Raw genomic sequence first — 25,816 nt, 5'->3', positions numbered from 1 at the left:
GCTTGGATCGCTTTTACCGCTGTTTGAATTACCAGCGCGGATCTATCCTTGAGCCTCCAACGATTTGTATATCATTTCAAACAAAAATCGTCGAAAATCTTTTAAAGATTTCCTCATTATATCACTTTATGCGCCAGATCGATATACTCCTCAGAGACATCGGCTCGGCACGCATATGTCGATAGCTCGTCGAAATCGAACGGAACCTCGACCAGCTGGCCTTCCATCGACGGCAAAAAGAGAGAAATCGACCTCTTCTTAAACGTATCAAACGACGCTTGAACGTCCAATGAATGGCATTCACTTGACATCTTTCTAGACTCTCGTGATCATTTCGCATTCATTTAAACATTCTCAGCATAAACGTGCATATCTTTGTATGAATAATTAACCGTAGAAAAGTCGTAGCTGCTTCTCTTTCAAACGTCAATCCCTAAACTACCCCCTTCAAACTACCCCAGCGTAACTTGTATCTCGTTTAAATAGATCAATAATTGCATTTCGATTCTAATCTTACTATTGTTAGAACATTTTAATTACTGAAAATAGTAATAAACAATAATAATGATAAATGCGATATCAATCTTTTAATTATTTGCAATACGTGCACGCATATCATGAGAGCGGTACATCCTTTTCCCTTTTCAAATAAAAATAGATTTTTATAATTAAAGAGGATACGTCGCCAAGCGAGTGTACGCGGGATTTAAATCGCACGAATCGTCGGAGCGAGAAGGGTAGAGATACTCCCTTCGGGGAGAAACCGAGCCGACGACGTCGCGAGAGCGGAGCGAGTCGTGCGCGAGAGATCCGGTACCGCGAGCGGCGGCGGCGAGTACGAAGCGAGAGGAGGCGAAAGACGGAGAAAGGCACGGTTTCTCGTAATGCGAACCGTAGGACGCCAAGCTGTCTGCCGGGACACCGGTATACCCCACTACTTCGATCGCGGCCGTCGGTCGGTCGCCGCGAAGTAGTAGTAGTGACGGTGCCGGTGCGGCCGCGGTCCCCCTTGCAGCGCGGAGACCCGTCCCATGCGTTTCTCTCGTTGGCTCGGTCTGCTGCCATCTAGACACTGTCCTCGCAGACTAAAAGTTCTAGAGATTACTTCTTAATCAAAAGTCTTGAGAAGGAAATTTTAATAAATTCAAGTCATTAAAAATGTAAACTTAGAGATCTTGCTCCGTTCTGTGAATGTACTAAAGTAAAAGGTAAAATCCGGAAAATCGTCAATCAATGGTCGGTTTGGTTCAATTTTTTTTTTAAATATTTTTTTTGCAGGTTTTTTACAAGTTTTTTATTAGTTTCTTCCTGGCTGAATGAAAATTTGCTTAATTTCGCTTAAAACTATAACTACAGAATGTTGTCGATCACGATAATTTTCGAAGACCATATGCTAATCTTCTCGTGAATATTTCTTCACGCGTCTTCGGTGATGCATCGACCAACGTTTTTACTTTCTGAATGCCGAATGAAGATATATCATTAACGTGACCGCAAAGTACGTTAATGTATCTTCCTCTCCAGTCGCATTATCTTCCCGCGCTCATCCGTTACAAGGATCATACGTGGTAAATTATACGGCGACGTCATGTAGGAAGCGGCCTTTCGCGGTCCAAGTTTCTAGAGAATGTCTCTCCATCCCTCTTGATGCCATCTCCACTATAGCGATAGCGATGCAACATTTCAGCGTGTGTACATACGCGACGTACGAGTGGAATGAGAAAGAGTTGGTGCGGCAGAGATGCGGCCGACAGAGCCGGTTCTGCCCTATATACGCGAGATAGTACGCGCATTCTTTCGTCGATAGAACGACCAGCAATGAAATCGTTTATTTCTGCAAAGGGATATTATTTTAAAAATCCCAAATATTTAAATCGGAGAATAAGGAACATACAAATCTAGATGAAAAAAGACTACTGCGCGCATTGACTTTACGTCTTCAATATTTTTGACACAAACTCCTCTATAAGTCGAGTAATTTCATTATCTTCGCCAGATTGCCAGTCGATCTCGGAAAATCAGACGACGCGGCGTATCGCGAGAATTTATTGCCTTTTTCTCACGCGCGTGACGTACGCTCTTGATAATTCGGATGTCGACGAAACATGGTCGCGGAATATCGCTGACCGATAAGAGCACACGACTGCTGGCGAATTCCAACGCAACGGGGTTAACGCATCTCTAGAGGCTGACGCGCAGCCTAGGTACTCTCCGGGGACCGTGTAAATAAATCGCGCGAATCCCTCGGTCCCTCCCTCCTCTCCTTCACCTCCGTCGCTCGCACCGCATCTCTCGACGTGTATTCACGCCGCGTGCACGGCGCGCAGGAAGACAGAAGGCTCTCTGTTGCGAACGTACACGGTGCATGCTCGATCTAAAACCCGCGGGAGTTCGACGGTAGAAAGTCTCGCCTTGGAGAGCCTGCTCAAGTACAGGGTAGCGAACGCAAAAGGAGTAGTCCCGGCCTCGTCCGCATAAGAATCTTGATAGTAGCGAAAGAGTGACAGGCGTTACATTACATTTAGAAAGTTATTTGCTCGTTTTATCGTTATTAAAAAACACTGTTTGTCATTTCAAAGACCCGTACGATTTATCAGTTGTCAATTCTGTATTGCTGCAATTACATTCGGGTCGGATTTATCGGGCTTGCTCCGAAATTGAACTTGGCGGAGCGACAAGCGGAGGTTCGTTGCCATCGACATGTACTATCTGGACTGCGCCATCCATATCTAAACAGTGTACCAAAATGGTCCGCGTCATAGAAAAGGATAGAGCGTAATATGTGCGGCCAATCTCTGACTCTTTTCAACCAATATTACAGTGTTGAATGGAAAGGGATAGATATCCAGTAGTATATGTCGATGTTCGTTGCACTTGTAAAAGTACACGCAAAGAGGATCGGAAAGGGACGCGAAAGTACGCGAGCGCGGCGTACTTTCAAGGGGATGAAGCGGGAGATATCTCGTCTCGGGCATCTTTCTAATTGCGAACCGCTGCACAACCTAGCCCTGGCCGATCGCCACAATGTGTGCGTTTTAATTCTGATGTTTCGCTTCTCTCGCGACGCCTCTATTCCCGACGAAGGCTGCGGCGGAGAGGTTCGTTGCACCCGTTCGCGTGCCGCGGAGACGCGAGGAGACGGTCTGCAGCGGACAACGCGCCGTTTTGTACGCGACTCGCGAAATCCAGCCTCCCTGCCTTCGTCGCAAATAAATGAGTCGGTCGTGACACATTATTCTTATTTATCAGTCAACAGGGAAAATATTCTGTCACATTGATGCAACTGTATAAAGAGTTATCGTAAAAAATTGTAGGTGTTGCATTTCGAAAAAAGACGTCGAACTTATTATTATTAACCCTTCGTGTGCAACGTCGGGTCACCCGTGCCCTGGCGAAAGTGACTGTCCTGTATGTCAAGTGTCTGTTTATATAAATATATTGTTTAAACAAATGAAAAAATCGGCAATATAGCGATTGATCCTTAAAGTAGGATAGTTAATAAGGTAACATGAATTTTTTCAGATTTTTTTAGAACACTTTAAAGTATTTTTTAGGCGTCGGAAATGAGTGACCCGACGTTGCACGTTACACGTGCCGAAAAAGACGTTGCACCCGAAGGGTTAAATATCTCGTCCTCCGCGCTTTACATTCTGCGTTTTTCGTGAAAGATCGCGTCGTTTCTCTTAAGGGAACGGTCCTACCCGCGGATTTCTCGGTGTCGCGATTCCTACAACGGCACGATTACGCACACACGTGTGTGTATGTGTGTGTGTGCGCGCATTCGCACATGCTTGGCGATCGGAGGAAGGGCGTGAGCGCGCGCAGAGGGTCCACGGCACACCTGTTGAGCATTCCTTCACGAATGCACGCGCGTGTGAGCCCATCGACGCGGCGCGCGGCTACGTGCGTCACATACGTCACCCGTGTACGCGCGCACGCGGCCCACAGGTGCGCTCATTAATTCCGCTGCATTGCCCGATGGTGCGCGCTGCTCCGAGCGCACCGAGGCCGAGAACAGAGGTCCACGATCGCGCAAAAAGAAAGAAAGAAAGAATGGCAGAATCGAAGGATCGATAGCTGATAAGCGTACGTCTGGGGGCGCGAAGGTTTATTCTCTTGTCCGCATACACAAAAGACGATAAAATATAACACATACAACAGTATTTTCAAAAAAGGAAAGATCGTATAGGAATAATTTCTCTGGAAAAAAGATATATATGATAAAGAGACAGAACATTTCTTCGTTAAACCATGTTATATACTTGCTGCAATAAATTATTCTGATTTTTATGACAAAAAGAATCTCCCAGATTTTATTACCGCAAATTATTAAATAAACTCTTGATACGGCTCGAAAAGCGAGCCGTACGCGGAAAAGTAATAAACCGCGACAACGTGACGCAATGCCGTGACGTTTGATTTACTAACATTGCAGGAAAAAAAATCATCACTGCTCTTTAGCTCTTGAAAGTAAGTTACGGCTGTGAGATCTGTGCGGTTAGTAATTAATTGAGATATCGGCGGCAGATAGAAGCGTCCATTTGAATTGATAATGTTGCCGCATGCGACGGGAACCAGTCGTGCCCCATCGACGAGAAATATGGTTATTGACTTGACACATGATTGACGTTTACCGGACACTCTTTGTGCGCGAGCGGGTGAATGTATTTTCACGGCGCGAGCTTCATACGCTATCCGGCCGTCTTTACGATCGGCTGCGGGGACATCTCGGTGTTATCTACTTACTAGACATTATACGCGACTACTAGACTAGCGTATAATGATCGACTCTGTAGAAAATGGACGGAGTTCAGAGAAGGATTACGATCGTCTCCTAAAAAAGACTTGAACGTTGTATTATTATTTATTACGCACTAGGAAACGAGAATTGTTGCGGATGTGCACAAAAAGAGTATAACGATCATATTTTTTAGTCCGTCTATTGTATATTTTATTATACCGTTATATACGGAACAAAAATTGAAAGTTTTTAAGTTTTTAACTACTTACCGTATGTACGCGGCGGACACTATGTCAAACGAATGACCGCACGCGGATCAAAACCTATGTGCGTAATGCTAATATTTATGCAATGGCCTTAATGCGCGCAACGGTGGCGTTTCTACTTGCCAACCTTGAATCACTTTTAACAATAAAGTCATGCGGGGACGAACGTGAATCTCCTAGTTTCATCAGGCGCGATCCTCGCGACCGACGGGCGGTGTGGATTTTAATTAAGCGGAAGTCAAATAATTCGCGCGGAGGGATCATTGATACGTTACCAATTTACGAAATATATCGACGTGTTCGTCCACTCCGTTCTCTTAACTGAAAGATCTCCCTTCCCCGGCGAAACCCGAGACTCGCTGTCTCGACCGCCATGGGTGATACAACCGCGACCCGATATCAGAAGGTAACATCATCGTCGCTAATTACAGACGCACACGGCGCAAGAGGAGCCGGAGGCGGCTGGGAGATAAATCGATTCCCTCCTCGTCGGAGATCTCCCCGATGAGGCTCGGACGGGCGAGGAATGCCGCGCCGCGAGTGCGTCGTCTCTCCCGTGAGAAATTTCGCGTTCAATTAATGGGCCGAGTGGAGCGTCATGCCGATCGGAATCGCTTGGCTTAGCATTTAATCATCGCACGAGTGCGCAAAGGTCGGTAAAGGCCAATAGAACCGTCCTTATATAATTATCGCGAGTGGGATTGACGTCATTGATTTTACCACGGTGCCTGGTGCCGCCGTCTGGTCTCGCGCGACGACGGTTATAGGCAACAAAGCGATTTCGCCTTTCCTGCTCCGAGATCCGTTTCCACGAAAATAATTGGCGGTGGCCTCGATGGGATGATCTCCCGCCTCGTCACGGGCCACAGGTCCTCCGAATTCTCTCTTTTTATCTTCTCGTTAGAGGCACTTTTCTGCGCAGCGCGTGTATGGTCTGACCTCCCGATCTTGCCGGAACGAATGCCTTAATGACTCAAGTCGCGTTAACGATCGGATATGCGCTAAGCGACTATGTGTAGTATAGGTAGATCATTAGCCAGTCTCCGCAGGAATACGTATTTAGAAAGGAAGCATTATTTTATCCGTATCTGTCGCGAGGAAAATAATTATCTGCGAACTTTGCACACGCGCGATTATATGCGAAGATAAAGAATAAAATTATGATATAACATGTAGTTAATATCAAATGTAAATCGCGCGAACCGTGGAAGTCTAGATCCCCGATCATTTCTTGCCTAGTTATGGTAGCCGTAGAGTTAATCACGATAGTCGATAATGATATACCTTCGTGACATTTCGTTCGGAGAAATTCTCAAGCAGTAGGTGCTTACGTATAGTATAGTTACGTAATGTAACGCCGCCAATTTTACGCAGGGTGGTCCAGATTCAAGGTGGTTCAGATGCATCCCTTTCTTTACTTATTGCATACGACGAACAATTTCCCTTCCGTGAATCTCTCGCGCTCGTAACGTCATTGACACTTTCGTGGTCAATGGGAAAAAAAAAATGGAACGTGACTGAACTCAAGACCACCCGGCGTAGGAAAGCGGCGCCCTCGGCTAAGGGGGTCAAAGATCCTCCTCCCCTTTAATAATACGTTTTTCACCGAGAAAAATCATTCGCGGCGATACGGTCGACACACCGTTCTGCGTATCGAGGTACCGAATCGCGCTCGAAGGAAACACGACGGCCGCGGCGCGGCGGCGGTGGGCCCTTTGCATACACGCGCGCGCATTATTACTCACGTACACGTACACGCACGCGAGATGGTAGGCAGGTAGGTCCGCGGACGTCAAAGAGATCGGCGGGGCCCCGGAGAGAAGGAGAGTGCCTCGTTGCCGCTTGATTTACGGTCCGCCCTGTCCTTTTTTTTCCCTTCCTTTCTTTCCTGGGGGCCCCCTCGTTCCGCCGCCCTCTCAGTATTTTCGTCTCTGTTCTTCGCCTCCCTCTCCTCCTTCCGTACGTATATAGCGTGTGGTGCAGCACACGTATCGCATGGCATATGTTATGTGGTACATGGTATACCGGCGGGCGGCGGCCGACCGCCTAATTAGAGGGCTCGCCCCTCCTCTCGCCTTCTCTCGTTCGGTTGCCTCGACATCTTGATCTCTCCTTCTCGTTTTTCTCGCTCCCCTTCTCGCTCCTCCCTCATCGTCCGCGCGCACATACGCGTGTAAAAACCACAATCCCGGCCACAGCAGGCTGGTGCGCGCGTGCGGCACACGCGTGTGTGCGTCCGCGGTGAATTCAAGCGGCGTATCACGGCGCGCTTTCTTTCGCCGATTTGCGTGCATCGCGGATTGCAGGTCCAAACGAAGTCCGTTATATTAGGTAATCGAGAAAGTTTATTTCGTGATGCCATTTGCATTTGCAATTTTGATAAATTATTTTGCAACGCTGATAATTAATTCCTAAGCGAAACGAGCTGGTGGAAAGAATATACAAAGTTAAACGCACGATGAATGATTATTGTATTCACGGCCGTTAAATTTCCGCGGTAATACACAATAATTACAGTGATTACTGGAATAAGCGTATCCTTTATTTATTATGCTGATGTCAATTAGCATTTTCTTAAAACACAATGATGCTGCGCTATCGTAATATACCTACAAGGCCGGCGGGTATTATTATTTCATGAAACAACTCCAAATGTGATTAAAAATGAACGGATTATTATGCCGCAAAAATGCACCTACGCGCGCGCGGATAATCTTCCAAGGCCCGACTCGCCACTGACTCGGTTTTCGATGCGTAAATTTCGTATCCCAATGACAGGCTTTTCGAGAGATATCTCCGACGGTTATCTCCCGACTCTGGAATAATTCCGCCGGCCGTGCCCACCGTGCCGCGAGTCATTACTATACAACGATGTACGAGCGCGCGGGTCCACCGTGGGACACACGGTGTACACCGGCTACATAGTGCCCCATCGTGTGTATATTCGTGCGCGCGTCCATACGTATATCACAAACGAGGCGATCGTGCGGGCGCACACGCTCTCACGGGGGCCTTACCGCGGGGCGAGGGGCTCCCTCGCGAGAGCCTGTCCGGCAACTCCTCACGGGATTGAGTCATCCGGCACGAGAAAAGGACCACCTGGCGAGGAGAGCTATATATCTAACGATACCGCCGCGCGGTTCTTCGGGCTTCTCCTCTCTTCTCTCTCTCCCTCTCGTTGTCCTTCTCTCGGGGGTCCAATCGGGCCCTCGGGTCCCCCGCTCGTTGCCCTCGACGAGAGCGTGTAGGACACGCGGACGCTCTCCGTCTTCTCCCCCGAGGGGACCCCGAGAACGCGTTTCGGTAATTGCACGCGTTTCGCCGCTTCTTCTTATCCTCCTTACCGCGGTGGTTTTTTGCGGAAGGCCCCACCGGCGTGTATACGGTGACTTTTTAAAGTCGCCGCTCTTTTCGGCGTACGCTGTTTATCCCGCTTTTATGTTCCTCCCGAGGTAATGACGGGCCCGCATGGTACACGCGTATATACCCTCTACCTGAGGCATCACCGATCCTCTTAATGTCATCGCGATGACGAGGAGGCCGCGCGGGGCGCAGGTCGTTGACACTAGCCGCACCGATCGGGGATCGAGATTAGATTCGGCGCGACTGTTCCGGATTTTTGGGGCCGACGCGGTACAAAAGGGACCTGTCCACCCTCGAAAATCATCTTTCGCATTCTACCGAACGGATTTTCTAAAGAGATTTCCCGGACAAAGAATGGCATTCTCAAGGGTTTGTCTGCGAAGAAATTAGGAGCCGTGAAAATTCCATGTCGCGATTTATTGAACATATAACGTACACTAATTAGACATTGTCGTGCAGTGAGAAACAGAAAACAGAGAATTATTTTTAAAAAAATAATATATACACAGTTGTGTGTGCAATAGACTTTTAATATATCTATTCGATAAAAAAATTTCAATTTATAGTCAACTGGCAGATTTTTAATACAACTCTCAAGTTCTCGCGCTACGTTTCGAGGACAGCGCGATCGTACCTGGACACCCTATATACTATGCGCAAACGAGCCGCCGCGGGGCAGAGTGCCGAAGCGAGCGTGTGGCTTTTTGCCAAAGGAGTCTCGCAGATTGCACACCTGTGCGTGGTCGAGGAAAGACCTCACCTATCGAGCAACTGGTCTCCATTGACTTTTTTTCCCCCTCGCGCACCCCTCGGCACGCTTTCGTGCTTTTTCCTCTTTTTTTTCCTCTTTTCGTGCCTGTGTCCGCCTCGCCGTGCCACCCTCTGCGTATTTTACCTTCCTTTATATATACGACATACGCATAAGATGCATACGTTGTGCGTCATAATCAGATCTGAAATCTGAAATAGCATCTATAAAATGGACGGACTTCTAGAATAACGATTTGCAATACCGAGAATACAATCTTCCTTGAGTTTTATATTATTCCTCAAAATTTTATACATATAATATATAATTGTATTTTCGAATTTTATTTTTATTATTAATTTAAACATACTAAAAAGATATGGGGCAACTGTTGCAGAACTATCGCAGAACAATTAGCCTAATCATGTTTACAAAAAATCAGTATTAGATAAAACAAGAAATTTCGAAAAGGATTACTGATGATACTATTGATGATGATATCAAAATTTATCTTTCAGTATTCTATGCTGTGAATAAAAGGATGATTGATTTTTATTTTATTATCTGACATTTTGATTTGGTTTTGCATCATCATCCGATATTGCGATATGGAACGACTATTAATTCTCATTCGGATTATACGCATAATCTCTATACGGGGAGCGGAATACGTATGACTTGCACTGACCCGATCTCTGTGTTACGCCCACAGGCCGTTCGGTCTAAATATAGCGACGATTTTTCGCGAGAGACGCAATCGAGACGTTGCTATATCGACGCGACGCAATAATTCCGCGAGCCTTTTGCGAAACACATTTCTACGCCTTACGCGATCACAATTAATTTCGGTCGTCTCGAGAAAATAAAAAAAATAATGCTCTTCGTAAACCGGTTGCTTCAGTAATGATTAGATTATCTCAAAAGTTAGTTAATTCAAAAACTTAATTACAGTTTGCTTACAAAAACTGTAAATACGAGTAACTGAAATTATGTGTATAAGTGTTATAAAATTAGAAAATTTAATAGAAAGATTAGGTATAAGTTTTATGTAAAGTTTTCGTCAAAACTTCGAACTTCTAATGCAAATTCTAGCCAAACGAAGGAAGAACGTTGCTGCTTTTCGGACGAACACGTCGGGTTAAGGGATTTCGATTTACTTTATTAGCCGCTAACCGAATCTGCCCTCTAAATTACGATGAGCACGTTGCAACGCGTTATCGTGCGGCGATATCTTCGTAAGTCGCGTACGCGCGCTGGTTAAAAAGCACCATTACTTACACGTCGGGATCCTTACGGAACGGCTGGTTCTTACGCTGTCCGCCGGTGCAAAATATAATGTAATCTGCCTGTAAGTAAGTCGAATGTTTCGCCTCGTGAGATCGGGGGCCCAACCCGGACCCCTGTGTGCACACGCTGTACCGTTTTTTTAAAGCCGGCTCAATTACCGTCCCGCGGCCCGGCGGTATCAGAGGCGAGAGCGACGGTTCGCGGCGCGCATATATCGGTGCACTTTATGCCCCTGTGTGGTCCGGTTGTCAATGTACCGGGAAATTTAAGATAAGAGGCCCCACGGGCTTAAATCCGGGGGACGGGGGGACGGGGGCGTCCGCCGCCATTACCGGAATTGGGGCCAAGCAGAGAGTTAAGTCTCCATACCTGAAAATGTACCGGTGCAACTGGATCTAATTTATGATGTCTTTACGCGCCTCCGTATGTCGGACTCCCAGATTTTCTCACACACGTTATCCCGCTCGGTCTCCCTGCTCCCCCCACCGAAGACGAGATAAGGATAACCGAGAAGACTTATGAATGTGACGGGTGTTTATGGATCCTTCCTTTATCCTCCTTCATTAAAGAAGAAAAATTCGCCAATTTAGAGAGTACACGTTAAATATCTTGCTCGGATGTGTTAATTGAGTAAAATTTATCACCTGGGATATTTTGAATTTTGCCGTTCAATTGACAATTTGTAACTCAACGTTTAATACGTAAATTAACGTAACGAAACTCCGATTCTGTAAATACGAAAAACATTGTATCTATCCATTAAGATTCAATTTGAAATTTTGAAATACGTAACCTATGTGAAACATTTATTTCCTCTCACTATCTCATACGCACCCTAAGAAATTGGAGATCATATTTTAAGAGATACTGTATGGAATGCAATTAAATTAATTAAACAGAAATACTGCGCGCACACTCGTGACATGTATTTACTTTCACCTTATCCAGGACGCCTGGCAATTCTAGTTAAGCTATTGCTATTACGCGATGGTTGTAGAGACTGACGGCGGATTCGAGTCCAACGAAATCAATTATGTAGCAACGAGGGTGGCTTTGGAGACGAAGAGACTCTTGCTCTCTTTGATACGACGCCGCTGATCGTGGTTCACACCGGACACGTTCTGAGAAAGTCGATCCTCGAGGAGAAACGAGACAGATCTCGGAACATGTCCATTCTTTTCTGCAGAGACAAGCGCTTGCCTCTGGAAATCGGTACGAGAGTAAAGGGAGAGAGAGAGAGAAAGAAAGGGGAGGTGGGAGGTCAGAAAACGGAAGAGAGTGAGAGGAGAGTCTTAACGATCTCAGGATACGGGCGACTTTGGGGGCAAATTATCGGCCTGCGGCCAATTACCAGGTGGAGGCGCCGATATATAGAGGAGAGCGGTTGCCGGAGAGTTCCGAGAATCGTCCTGGCGGCTAAAAATAAGATCCCACCCGGGAGCGGTGATTATGTTCCGAAAAAAGAAGAACCGGGCGAAACGCTCGCTCTCGTGTGTGCAGGTGGCGGGTGGGATGAGAGAGGTGGGACGAGCCGCGGATGTTACGATGATACGGACGAGGAGGGAAAAAGAGAGGCGCAGGAGAAGGGAGGAGGCGAAAAGAAAGAGAGTGAGAAAGGAGGGGTCCTCCCCCCACCCTCCCTTCGTGGTGGATCATGCGCTGGGGCCTCAGTTAATGAAGTTGTCGGTTGAGGACGTTTACAGGTAGAGCCTACCTGCGTGTGGTCCATTCACAGCGACTGCTGCAGGACTGGTTAAGAGTTGCTTTACATCTCAGCCTGTGTGTATGTGTGTGCAGGTTGGGCCGGCCGGCCGGCCGGCCAGTCAATCGGAGGAGAAGGAGGAAGAAGAGAGGAAGAGGAGAGCGAGAAGGTGATGGGGTATATTGGTATACCCGAACGCACGCGTATGTCCGTCGTTACATATACGGTCGTGCCGACGACGTGGTATCGCGAAGTCGAACCTCCGGTTTCTCTCTCTCGAGGGTCGTATTTTTAAAGATCTCACTTTGAAAGGTACTTTTCGACCAAGTGTGTCGGTTTGGTCTAGTCGAGAAAAATATAATTGAAGAATATATAGGAAAGGAATAGAGAAGAATTCCTTGAAAAAGCTATATAAAAACCCTAAAGAGCACGCGCGGTGGACTAATCCGCTCGACAATTTATTACCTCCTTTCCAAAAGATGAATAGATCAGCGAAAATAGATATTGATCTTAATGAAATAAAGTCGGCGCTTTTAGTTGCGGCCTCCTTTCCAAAGGATGAATGGATCTAGCCCTTAAAATCGGGCCCTCTGGCGTTTGTAGGGTCCAATTTTAGATCCATTCATCCTTTGGAAAGAAGGCCGCAACAAAAAGCGCCGACTTTATTTCATTAAGATCAATATCTACTTTCGCTGCGAACGCATCAATCGTCAAAAAGAGTCGGAAATGACGAGACTATATTATGCATTCTTGGTGCTATATATGCATTCTTGGTATGCAAATCGCGAGAAAATAATTCCAACCGCGCGAAAGGTATTTAGGATACACTTGTAATAGCGTGTGAATATTTCTCATGCTTTCGTTGCCACGTCATCATCGTGTCAATTTAATTACGTCGCTTATCGCATCTTCTAGTCTAGTCTTTTATCAGCGAAAATATGAATTAACTTTTAATTAGTCGCGTTCATTAACTTCAATTAACTTTAATAAGTTTATAACAACCTCATCTATCTGGAAAGTAATATATGAAAAATGTGTTAATTTAATCAACATTATATATACGGTACAAAATTCTTTTCTTTTAATAATAGCTGCACAAATTAAATGCCATCATCTGGGGATTAATAAAAAAAATAATCGCTCGAATATGGTATTATACTCGTGATAAAACGTTACCGGCCAATATTGATCATACCTACAATTTAACCTTTCGGATATTAATTGTGCCTGATTCCGTATAATAAATATAACTCTTCCAATAGTGATGAGTCATGTAAGCGTAAATATATAAAAATAACGTATATAAAATAACGAACGTACATTTTTCCAATTAGATCTATCAATCATCCAAATAATCCGGATATAGGTGTATATAGAAGCAAATAACGCGGTTTCTATAAATATCAAATTATTGGTAACTGGCGCCAGTAAGCAAGTTGTAATTGACGTGAAAACCTCTTTCTGCTGTATCTTAGTCAGTAGCTAGTAACACGTGTTGATTCGTAACGAGTATAAAATACTTTAATCCAAATAGAGGTAACATTTTTATCAAGTTAACGAATCCAAGAACATTTGTATTCCATTTTTGCAAAAGATACAATATCTTATCAAATCTATAATCAAAAATTCTTCCAACGTGACATGCAACATCTCATTTTTAAATATCGCATTTAGAAAAAAAAAGACTTTAATCTAATGAGTTTGATTTATGCGTCTTTCTTTTGCAGATGATGCATCAGCAGCAGACTACCCAATCATCATCCAACGACGATTTCGCGATGTATCCATCGGCCGCGTATCATTCCTCGTGTTCGACGCTACTGTCGTCAACGTCGACGTCGACGTCGACCTCGTCGTCGTCGAGGTCGTCGTCCGCGAGATCGTCCTGTTCCTTGCTGGTGTCCGTTCTCACGTGGTCGTTGACGCTGCTGTTAATCTCGTCCTGCATCGGGCTGGGCGCGGACGCCGCAACCCTTAACGGCCATTTCCTGGGCAAAAGGTCGTTCTTCGACATCCAGTGCAAGGGCGTGTACGACAAGAGCATCTTCGCCCGTCTGGACCGCATCTGCGAGGACTGCTACAATCTCTTCCGGGAACCGCAATTGCACATGCTTTGCAAGTACGTTTAATTATCCGCAATGACTAGATACTTTCGCGGATCGACGGTCGGCAGTCGGAGACCGCGCGGGTGCTGCTGCTGTTATGCCGTTGTTACGTAGCGATTTGGAACGTAAAGTCAATAGAAGATGAGATATTCGCAATCGTTTGCGATGACGCGATTGATAGAAATACGATGATTTACATAAGGAGGAATTTGTGAGCTATCAGTTAGATGCAATGAATATTTTTAATCTGTTTGAAATTAATTGGGGCGGATGAATGAGGCTAGATGATAATTTCAGTTTGTCGTTTCTACTCGCGAGAAATAAACTGCTAAGATATTCTAATCCGTGTCTTGACTTTATACTAAAGAAACACTTGATACAATATTCATATGGATGTACTTCAAAAACTTTTTTTTATATTTTTACTATTATTTTACTTATCACATTTAATAATATATGTTAGTAGTGACAATCATTGTCTAATCTTTAAATATGGAATTATTTTATTTAAAATATTTAGAGCAATTTATTTTTCGAAATTTATTAATAATTTCCATGTCAATTTTTTTGTGATTAACTCGTAAGCTCGATTTGAGAGTTGGAAACGCATATTCGTTTTTTTTAACATCAACAAAAGTTCAACGATCTCGAAGAAGTTAGTGAATGCATATTTTACGTTTAATCGAGGGATTCTGCTGAAACAAATGTGAAGGAAAAAAATTGGATAAAGTCTCCCCAGATCGATTTCATCCTATACATGATATACAAGTCTTATCTCACGAGCTGACTATTTCCGGCAAAAGTCGCGATGGCACTAACCGGAGAAAAATCTTCCGAGTACTGGTGACGAACCGATTTCGCGAACGACTTCCGCCGCGTGATTTCTACCTTGAAAAATGTCGGCGGTGAACAACGGCCAAGGTGGACGCACGGATATGTACCTTTGTGTATACCTTTGCGGTGCACACGTGCTCCGCTCTCGGTACCGCCACACACAACACACACACACACATTCATACACGTGCGCGCGTTTGCCATACGTCGGCACGCGTATCGAAATGGAATGAGATTTCTCTTCTATTTATAGCTCGTGCGAGCGAATACCAACGCACATCCGCTGCTACCTGCCGTTTGTGCCGAGCCGCGTTAAGCCGCTTAACGGCCGTCTCAAAAGAGCTATTGTGTGACGAGAGCGAGCGGGATCAACGTGAAAAAGGGACGGATTGACGGGCTAGAGCTCGAATGCACATAACGGCGCGTAGCGCTAAATTTAGGAAAAATTTGCCGAGAAATGAAATGACGAGAAAGGGCAGATGCATCGGTCAACCACCGCTTAAAGAATGTTAGTGGAATAATCAGAAAGGTGCAAGGAAGAGAATTAATAATGAAAATTATGTTAAAGTTATTATTATCTAACACTAAAATTATTATGTGCGAAATTTGTTAAGTATTTCAACGTTGTAGAAAATCTTGAAATTCTGAGTCTTAAATTATTTATGTGTGGTCGATGCATCTACCTTACTCGCAAAGAGTTTATTAATCGTATAATAACACTCTAATTGTAAAGCAATTATAGGAATGGATTTATTCTGTGTCTATGCGAGGTGTTTTTCAGGATTTTCGAGCTACGAGCACACTGTCTACGAATGCAATTTGTGTTAACGTGACGTAATTCATTTTGTTTTTCTTTAACTCTCTGCAGGAAGGAATGTTTCACCACGGACTACTTCAAAGGATGCTTAGACGTCCTGCTGCTAACGGACGAGGTCGGAAAGATCCAAATGTGGATCAAGCAACTCCATGGAGCTGATCCCGGGGTTTAGGTAGCCTTTTCTTTTTAGTTTATGATTTCTCCTTTTATATGCCCCTTTCTTTTCTCTCCGCTTTTCGCAAATATAAAGAACTAACTGTGTCCGCTTGCTCTCCCATTATCCTTCCTCGTCTGCTTTCGTCCCGATATACGTCCACCCGTCGGAAACTCCGATTTGTTCACGCAATCTTTGCGTATGTCGAATGTACGTAAACATCTTGTAATATTTGCAATGCTAAGTTCGCTGAAAAAAATCGACGCGTTTTTTCGATTACACGATGCGAGTAATGACGAACGTATAAAAATCGTGATTGCATAATTAAGCGGTCGAGTTGTGCTTCATCATTCGCAGCGGTGTTTGGATCAGAAACCACATGCAAATGCTTCAAAAATTGATCATAAGCGACGATCTAATAACGTAATTAAATAACGTGTTCTCCGATTTAAACGCATTATCGAATGTATAAATAGTTTGTATAGGAGAGATTGAAGTTGTGAACAAGAATTACATATCGCGGGGTTGACTGAGTTTCTACTTATGCCTTACTTTAATACATTTGTTATTCCCTTTGCCATTTCAATTATATTTTCGTTGCATTTTGACACCATCCCCTGGACGAATATCCACGCGTATTATAGTATCTTCGCACCGAGATAATGAGTATGAGACATTAGGTAATTTTATGCAAGAGAGAAAAAAAGAAAGAAAGAGATCTTATACTTGCGAGCAATGCTGTAATAGAAAAGAACGAAGTGTTGGAATTGATCGTAATCTAAATTATAAGAAAACCTCGCATCTGTTTTAGAAATTAGCGAGCTCTATTAAAATCTTGGACAATTAATACGAAATATGAATACATGTCCATTTTGTTATTTGTTTGTAATTTAGTTTGACAAAATGCAGCATCGCTGGCAAAGTGATATATAGCATCATCTCGTACATTCTGACTTCACATTATCCACGTATTTTTTGCCTTTTTGGGGGACAACGATTTTTCGACTGTTTTTAACAGCAAGTTTACGAACGACTGTTTTTGCAGCAACATTTTTATCAATTTTTGCTCCTCGTCGATGTTTTTGCAGCATCATTTTTTTTCAGGACGATGATGAGGTGGCAGATCGACATAGAAATATTTTTTTTTTTTAGGTGGCGATTTCTGCGATTTTTCACTGTTTGACATTTTTGAACATTTTTGTAATTTTTTAAAGCGAAACAATTCGCACTCTACCCGTGATGTATAAACTCTTGATGTAGAGTGCGAAACAATCGATACCTTCCCACACATGTCCCGATGCCTAAGCACTAACAATTATTAACTCACAGACCTGTTTGCCTGAATATGCGTATCAATAAAATTGATACTGCACATAAAATTTTCAAGCATTTGTTCGAAATGCAGCTTGCGAATATATTGTAAAAAATTCTAAAATTGGCTTTCAAAATTTATAAATAAAGATATGTACTGAATCTACATCAAAATTCCAATAAAAAATTTAAATTAATTTGTGATATTTTATCGTCCACGAAAGTTTTTGTCCTATTTATAAATCCATCGGAACAATTGCGAACAGGTCTGATAACGCATCACGCCCGATAACCAAGCTTCAGTGATTACTCGTTATTCATCAGTGGACTAATCGATCTTTCTGTTCCCGATCTTTGTCCCCGCCGCAGGCAAGACTGCTTCAGCACACAATACTTCACGAGCTGCATCCAGGCGCTGCTGCTTGAGGACGAGAAGGAAAGGTTTCAGGAGATGGTCGAGTACCTAGGTCGCAAGAAGTAAACGGGACATGGTCGGAGCAACGACGCGCCGCACCACGAAGGAGACACATCACACGGTACACACGCTCTCATACACACACGCACACACACACACATGCAAACATAAAAACACGCGCGCGCATACACGATCACATACGTAAGACCAAGAAGGAGATCGATGCAGAACGCGGTCTCGAAAAGGACTACAAGGAGAACGAAGAGGAGGGCTTCGACGCGTTGATCGTCGTCGTTCCGCGAACTTCGAGGAGTCTGCGGCTTTACAAGATTTAATTTACATCTAACAAGATATACCATTCATCACCTGAAGAGAGAACGGACGAGAGAGATGATTCGGATGTCGCGTTGGAGAACGGTGAACGTCCCGACCGAGCCGCGCGTGTCGATCTCCGGATTCCGGATAGTTTCATCCTAAGATTGTCTGATTGCGGATGACCTGGAGAACGATACGGTACTTATAACGTTCATGAGGTTGAAAAAGACTCGTGGATGAGGAAAATTCGCGGTCGCATCTGACACGTGCGATTTGTCTGTCGACTCGAGACGTGATTTCGGTGTCCAAGCCGCGGTGTAGGTGAGGGATATCGTAAAACGTCGTTCTGTTCTAATATCGGCGAGTACTCGCGGTGCGATGAGAGTACAATTGAGAGAATTCGGAGGGAGACCGGAAGGGAGACCGGCGATCCTCTTCGCGGTGAGTCGCGTCGTTGCTTGACACGATGAAGAATGAAGTTACACAATAATACACTAAATAACGAGCCACGGGGGAGCGAAACGGTACGATTGCGCCATACAAATAAACACACACATATACACACAGCGAATCTCACATCCATACGAATTCTAGTCGATAAAATATCTGCGCTCTCGCGCACCACGCCACTCGTTTTTATTTGATAATTATTAATCGTCATCATTCATCACTATGTAGTAATAACGGTAATCTATATTATTATTATTATATTATTATTCGAATATTTTTACGTCACGATTATATTTTTATTATTATCGCCATTCTTCATCCGTTTGTTGTTTAGTTAACGATTGAGCCTTTAGTCGTTTATAGAGAACGTGCGCGCGACAGGACGAAGAGAATGCCGGTAGTTAGTACATCGCGTAACACAGATATATACATATTAACGCCTCTAAGGCATACGGAAAACAATTAAAAATAAACGCGGGAATTTGGCGAATATTCGAAAGGAAAGATTTTTTTATTCGGCTAAGTATTTTAAAGCAAATTAAGCAAAATAGATCGAAGGTCCATTGGTCGCTCAGACCAACCGCATTATTATTATTATTATTATTATTACTACTATTATTATTATTATTATTATATTATGTCATAGTAGAATTATTGTTGTTATTATTGCAATTTATATGACGACGTTTTCGTCGGGATGAACGCACTGGGCGGCACGGTGGAAGAGACGTTGGCAATGTTCAGCGGTATTCAATTACTGCACGCGATTCGAATACGCGCGTGCACGCTGCACGCGTGAAACACTCTCAAAAGCTTCGTCAAAGAGACAGAGACAGGCAGAAAGAGGTCTTCCTGTTATTTAATTTATTTACGAGCGACATCGCGAGCATCGCGATGGAGAGCGTCTTCCCCCGTGCCCGTCCGGCGGCCCGCGGACGGAGTCGCGCACGAAACGCGTAGTATTTATTTATTTTTTCACGTTCTTAAGTTACGTATAAGCGACATGTAGCAAAAGTATTAGCGCGCGTACCTAACCGAGGGAGCGGTGTTCGCGAGGGCGGCGGGGTAGGACGCGCGTCCTCAAAGCCACGTCCAATTGGATGATTGCTCGAGTGTACGATATGCAAACTAATCCCGGGGGAAAGTCAGTCCGACCAGGGACCACTCGCGTCCTCAATGAAGAACACCAAGACGAACACAAAAGAACGGCACGGGAAATCGGTCTCGCGGGATACCAATGAACGGGACGAATTTTGAAACAGCTCGGCTGATGGAATTGTTAAAATTTGAAAGAGTCGGTTTTGTTAACCAACTTCGATTTCAGTCTAACTTGATCGGGTGAGAATAAACATCGAGTTGGCGATGATATTATGAAGTTTATAGTTTTTCAATTTTGTTTTCGAGAGATAGAGAAATTGATCGAACGAATATTTAGACCAATTAATGAAACCGGCCCTAAAAGTCCGAAGATTCTGGTTCCTCTGGTTGTTTCTTGATTTCGAGGACACGTCCTAAGAAAATCCCGCCGTGCCTCGCGACATCTTATTGCCATTCTAACCGAGAGAATTACGAACCATTCCAAAATCAGTATTGAAATCATTCCGTCTCTGCGATCGTCAGGTACGGTCTTCGAGAACTCGGTCTTCGAAAGGCAAGGCTCAAATTTGTATAACTGCTCCGTCATACATTCCACTTATTTTACATTCATTCGCTTGCATTCATTTTACATTCATTTGTCGCGAAGGAAAAGGCTGCGTTAACAATATCGTAATATTTATGTCAAAAGTTTCGGCAGAGAGAAAGATCGAGACGTGTTCATATTATTTTATATAGAATCAGCATATGTTATCTAAGCAACGTTGCACTTTGCATTATTCTTTTTTTTTTTTTTTACTTTCCACGGACTTTACGTCATTTGTGTAAGATATCAGATTCACAAGTTTGACTCATGGCCTTCGAAGTGTTTTCTCCGAAGCCGATACTCGAGCACGCGCGTTTTTCGACGCATTAGAAAATCAGCGTTTTTATTTATGTCAAAGCATCGTCCGAATGACGCGCGCAATTGTGTGCAGCAGCGTCGACAGGTGGAACTTTTTAACGTCACAATTGCATCGGTATGTTTGATGAAAAACTGAAAAACGGTATCGCACATGTGAACATGTCGCGCAGAAATACTTGTCCTGCTGTCTCTTCGCAAGAATCTTTCTCACAATCTCACGGATATCTTTTCGCGCCTCTCGGCAGATGTATTCGTATCCATAAATATTGTGTCCAGAGTCGTAAAATAAAAAAATCTCCAAAAGGATGAGATACGCACGAACGCTAGCAATCTTCGCGAGAGCAAACGTCGTCGAAACCGACGAAACAGGCTCGTGGATTTGTTTGCGAACCGATTTAATCCGTCATTTCCCATTTGACACCTGTCGATGCGAATTGCAAGTTGCGATCATGCGCGGGAAAGCACGCGTGCGTGCGTGCGTGCGTGCGTGTACGACTGTGCGGATACGTTTTTCCTTTCAGCGTCTTCTTGTTCTTTCTCTTTTTTTTGTAGTTCTTTTTCCTTCCGATATGAATGAACCCGACACGTGACGATATGTGTACAACTTTTACGAGACACCCCGACTTTCGCTGAACAGTTTTTGTTCACGTTTACAAACGACGGTAACGACCCGCGCGTGGGATATTTTTATCTGCGCAGCACGCGACTGCACAAATACACGCAAAAACAGGGGACGGGTGTAATACACGCGTCCGGAGATACATAGGGGAAATACTCATGTATGTGTGTGCGTATATATATATACATACACACATGCATATTCACAATACATTACACGCGATTAAATTTGAGAACGAAGATGAGAAAGGGCTGAGGAATCGTATCCTATCCAATTAAAATAAAATTATATTATATATACATATAATATGTAATGTGTATACACCGCATTTCGTATATGCATTTCGTGCGGATGCGTATGACGCGCGATATTGTATGTATATGGACAGAGATGTGTACAATGAGTACGATTAACGACACGGATATCCAAGTCTATTCTTGTTTTGCGTGAATAAACGGGTGAATCAAAAGCCAATATTACAGATTTGTTAATTTTACCTTTATGAGATCTCACATTTCTGTCCCACTTCCCTTCCCCTTTTGTAATTGCATCAGCACTTTTATTTTTATATTACGTGTATTTAATTTTCATACTATACGTTTATATATCTTTCATTTGTCGAGTCTCTGAGTGTATTAAATTTAATAACTAACTCAAAATTTAATTTAATTTATATATATAACAATTTTTATTTTAATGAGAAATAAAAATTATATGTATCATGTGATTCAATTAACATAATATATAATTATATACACATATTAAATATTGAATATATAATAATAATAAATTAAATTAAAATTTCATCAAGAATTTAACGGATTAAAAATGAAATAAAAGAAAAATCAAATTTCTAACTCGGTTCGTAGCTCTTTCTACTTTCATTTGAATTATATAATAATATATATAATTTTTATAATTTTAAAAATTTTTGTCGTTACATTTATACATCTCACTTTTCATTTGTCATATATTTGAGTATATTTAATATTTAATTATATTAATTAAATATGTAATTTAATTTATATACATATGTAACATTTCTTAATTTAATAAAAAAAGTTATATAGATATATTCAATTAATATATTATATAACTACATATTAAATATATAATAATATATGCACTTTTTATAATGTTTAAGATTTTCACAGCTGTAATCTGAATTCTGAGTTTCAAAATATTCGACTTACCGCACTATCCCGCCAAAATGCCGCGAGCCGCGAGTTCAATCAGGAGTTTCAACAATTGGCTTCGTTGGACCACGAAAAAACCGCTCTCTTACCCGGCACTTTGTCCTCTTAATTTAATTATTTCGTCCTCTATTGCTTCCCACGAAGATTCGAAATCCTGTCGCGTTCCTCAATCCTCGAACGCGCTTGCCGCGAGAGATTCTCGCGTTTACCGACACGAACTTGACACCGTCCGTCCGACCGTCGCGAACGCGAGCACTAACCTCTTCGCACGCGGTTGCGAACTCGGCTCGCTCTCTCGGATGAGCACACGAAGCAAGACGAACGCACGAATGATACGGCGTGATATGCACGCGGCCGCGACAACGTTGCCTCGCGCATATGTGCGACGTGCAAGTTTTGGGGCACCTGGCACCTGCTTCTTCGTTCGCGCAAAACAAATGTGACTGTCAACGCGCCTCGTCGTCGCGACTGTCGCGAGGCGAGGTACAAAAAAACTAATCGCCAATCGTGAAATCGCTTGAATTACGTCACGTGACGTAATGCGTCACGTGACGTCATGGAGAGTTTAAACTCCGTCTCGCGTTCACGGGATCTACGATTCTCGACAACCTTGAAAAAAGATAGGTCGAAAAAGGATAGGGAATGTTATATATTACTCGAATAAACTTATACTATCGTTTATAAATGTTATAAACAGACGTCCGGTATGGGAAAAATCTCTAGACGGCGCCGCTTTTCGAGTCTGTAGGCGCACTCCCAGACAGCAACATGTCCAAAATCGGGACATAAGACGTTTTTTAGACGTCTTTTTAGACGTCTTATGTTCCACTTTTGGACAAGTATGTGTGCTGCATGGGCAGTCTCACGCGGAGGAAACGAATAATATTAATTGCAAAATATAATGCACCTTGCCAGAAAAATTTGTAAAATGACAAACAATGATATGATATACGATATGCGATAATGCAATTTATAAAATATATTTAAATGGTTATGGCACTTAACTATAGTATAAAAATGTTTTCTATTATTTTTCTCAACATAAAATAGCTATAGATCACGTATATAAATTTGTCGTTTATTGTTTCGTTGAACACGTCAATTTCGGGTACCATACCTCGACACCTGAGTAGCCGGATACTGCGAGAGTGTCATTCAGATAGTCCATCTGCAACATAAAACACACGAACAATTACAATTACAATATTCAACAAAATTCACGATATTGCAAGATAAGACTTGTAAGAATGTTGCCAATTTTAAGGATTTTACTTACATTCGGAAGACAACGATAAAATCTGATTTCAAAGTTTAAATGTAAGTAAAAATTTAATTATTAAACTGTATTTTTTTATTTTACACGTTGATGTATAACGAATTTTTTCTTCAAAGTCAATGATACGGTATTTTCAGCAAATCTTATACGTGCGATACTCGCACATTGTTGATATGTTCGATCCCTGAACGTAAAGTAGCGATGGGCTTTGGCGGATCCGTAAGGCTCGAAATTCTGACAATATTGTCGGTGGAACTCGTTATCAAGCATCTGTGCGTCAGACGTATCCCCGTTATATCTCTCGTATGCTCGGTGGGATAAGATTTCACTAGGTTGAAATCGTCCTTTGGATTTAGCACGTGCAACGTCGAAAAGTATGCGTACCTTGTTCTGGTTCCAACGAAAACCAAATCTCGTCGCATATTTATACACGTGGTGCGCGTTGTTTCACCTGGAAACTAAAAAGTACACCTTCGACATCGTGTCTCGTTTCTCGATGTTAAAAATTGACGTTACTGTGATAGACTTCATGGTCCGTCCGGCTCTCTGATCCCAAATGGACATCGTGTAGTCGTTAGCGGTGGCGGACAGAATGTATTCCGTGTTCATGGCCAGGCTATTCACGGGCTTAGTGTGAGGTCGATAATGTCTGATCGGGTTATTTCTCGATCTTGAGTCGAACACGTATATAGTCCCGCAGGATGAGCCGGTCGCAAAGAGATTATCCTCCGGGCACGATGATATACACCATAAAAACGAATGGAAATTGTCGCTCCTCCGTCTGTGAAAAAAACCCGGCACTTTTGGAATTTTATATTTTCATCTATTGTGTGCTACATATTGTTCTAAATTTATGTCGTTTTGTGGCAAAAGCTCATCTCGATAGCTTAGCGCATATTTTAGAAAATAACAGAGAACGAAATATTTGTTAGCCCCCGTACTTGTTAAATTTTGAGTATTTTTTAACTCCGCCGTATTAGACTACAATTGAACTAATTTTTGCCCGAATACGATAGCAATACTTTATACTGTATTAAAAATTTTTTTTATAGCACCGCACTAGTTTCCGATTAGTTGGATGCACGATGAAAAATACAGGCAACAGAAACAGTGAATAACACAAGCAATATATTTTTAACCTATCGGAAGCCGCGTATTAATGCTACACCAGCTTTATTCCTGATTTCTTATTTCTAATCGCTAATATCTGTTCCTTGTTCCTTATATCTTTCATTGTGCGAGGGCCTTTAGGAACTTAGGTTTTAGGAATAGAAAAATTAAAAATCCCATATTATCCGAACCATGATAGATAATCACGTTTTGTAAATTGAGTTGTGCTAAACAAAACAACCAAGCGACAAGCGAAACAAGTACGGAAAAATCAATGGTGTGTAAAAAATTCAGCAAAAAGGGTGGAGAAAAACAGAACTCAATCGAGAAATAGTACAAGGCTAACAAAATTTTGTTTTTTTAAATTTCTTTGAATACGGTTCAAAATATTGTTTTTGTATTTGCAACAAAAATTAGCACAATTTTATAGTTCAAAACTTGAATATTTGAATATGGTACGGTTAAAAGAAAACTCATAATTCAACAAGTACGGAGTTACCTTCACGCTCCTGGAATATTTGATATTGATGGGAAAAAATGCGAGTAAAATAGTAATATGCAGTGAATTAAATTTGACAAGTAAACTTTAGAATTGCGTTTTCGAATTATCTGTTTCAACAAGCGAGAGACACGGAATGCACTATATACATTCGAATAATTTGGTGGGAAACGATTATTTCTCCCACAAACAGGAAATATCTTCCTCACTCAATCTTCTTATCGCGAAGCGGCCAAAAGCAACAGTTCTGCTATTACGTACAAATAGTAAGTTCCCTGATGGACAAGATCGGTGTTAGTCAGCCCCCACGAGTTGACCGTATTATCGCCACCGCAACTGTAGATCGTGTTGTCTATTGCCGTCAGATCATAGATAGGTTTCCAATGACGTGGCATAGCGAAGAAACATCTTGTGTAAAGCGATTTCTCGCGTGAGGGAAGATGCTCGTGAATTAAGTGATGATTTAATAAACAGAATAATAAATTTCTTTCGCCAGTATATAGAATAACAATTAAAGTAATTTAAATCGACCGTGACTGGCAATATATAACGTCTTTTCGACATGAACATTGAAAAACTGTGAGCCAACTTGGTTTGTCGGATTCACAC

At 42.8% G+C, this 25,816-nt stretch overlaps 3 protein-coding genes across 8 annotated transcripts in view; 1 reads left to right on the top strand and 2 right to left on the bottom strand.

Moving 5' to 3' along the window:
- LOC112464333 (ion transport peptide-like) overlaps positions 1 to 21,600 on the top strand; it is a 43,710-nt gene extending 22,110 nt beyond the window's left edge. For 3 of the 5 annotated variants that reach the window (XM_025031276.1, XM_025031293.1, XM_025031300.1), the window contains exons 2-4: positions 13,835 to 14,226; positions 15,915 to 16,697; positions 17,698 to 17,783. In XM_025031276.1, coding sequence (XP_024887044.1) covers positions 13,835 to 14,226; positions 15,915 to 16,035 — 513 coding nt within the window. In that variant the 3' untranslated portion in view covers positions 16,036 to 16,697; positions 17,698 to 17,783. Of the gene's footprint in view, positions 1 to 13,834; positions 14,227 to 15,914; positions 16,698 to 17,697 lie in introns of all 5 variants that reach the window. The other 2 variants (XM_025031280.1, XM_025031286.1) reach the window with 2 other exon arrangements.
- Positions 1 to 22,781, bottom strand: part of LOC112464308 (peroxisomal leader peptide-processing protease-like) — a 61,267-nt gene extending 38,486 nt beyond the window's left edge. For both annotated transcript variants that reach the window (XM_025031232.1, XM_025031250.1), the window contains exon 1: positions 22,320 to 22,781. The gene's annotated coding sequence lies outside the window, so the exon portion shown is untranslated. The remainder of the gene's footprint in view (positions 1 to 22,319) is intronic.
- A 619-nt stretch (positions 22,782 to 23,400) lies between these two features.
- Positions 23,401 to 25,602, bottom strand: LOC112464007 (F-box/WD repeat-containing protein 9-like). The gene is made up of 4 exons (XM_025030764.1): positions 25,469 to 25,602; positions 24,115 to 24,379; positions 23,757 to 24,056; positions 23,401 to 23,490 (listed from the first exon to the last, which is right to left on the bottom strand). Exons 1-4 carry the CDS (start codon positions 25,600 to 25,602, stop codon positions 23,401 to 23,403), a joined length of 789 nt encoding a protein of 262 aa, XP_024886532.1.
- Between the last annotated feature and the right edge of the window lie 214 nt (positions 25,603 to 25,816).

The sequence above is a fragment of the Temnothorax curvispinosus genome, unplaced genomic scaffold (genome assembly GCF_003070985.1).
Source record: "Temnothorax curvispinosus isolate PA1 unplaced genomic scaffold, ASM307098v1 QBEX01001491.1, whole genome shotgun sequence".
In the NCBI taxonomy this organism is placed as follows: domain Eukaryota; kingdom Metazoa; phylum Arthropoda; class Insecta; order Hymenoptera; family Formicidae; genus Temnothorax; species Temnothorax curvispinosus.
Note: the sequence above shows the minus strand (reverse complement) of the source record. Positions and strands in the feature narration are given on the sequence as shown.

What these genes read in the sequence shown, in the direction of transcription:
- LOC112464007 (XM_025030764.1), bottom strand. Translation starts at nt 25,602, where the DNA reads ATGCCACGTCATTGGAAACCTATCTATGATCTGACGGCAATAGACAAC. An exon ending in CATCAGGGAACTTACTATTT is followed by an intron (nt 24,380 to 25,468) that starts GTACGTAATAGC and finishes TTTTTTTCACAG; the next exon opens with ACGGAGGAGCGACAATTTCC. An exon ending in AACATATCAACAATGTGCGA is followed by an intron (nt 23,491 to 23,756) that starts GTATCGCACGTA and finishes TTTATGTTGCAG; the next exon opens with ATGGACTATCTGAATGACAC.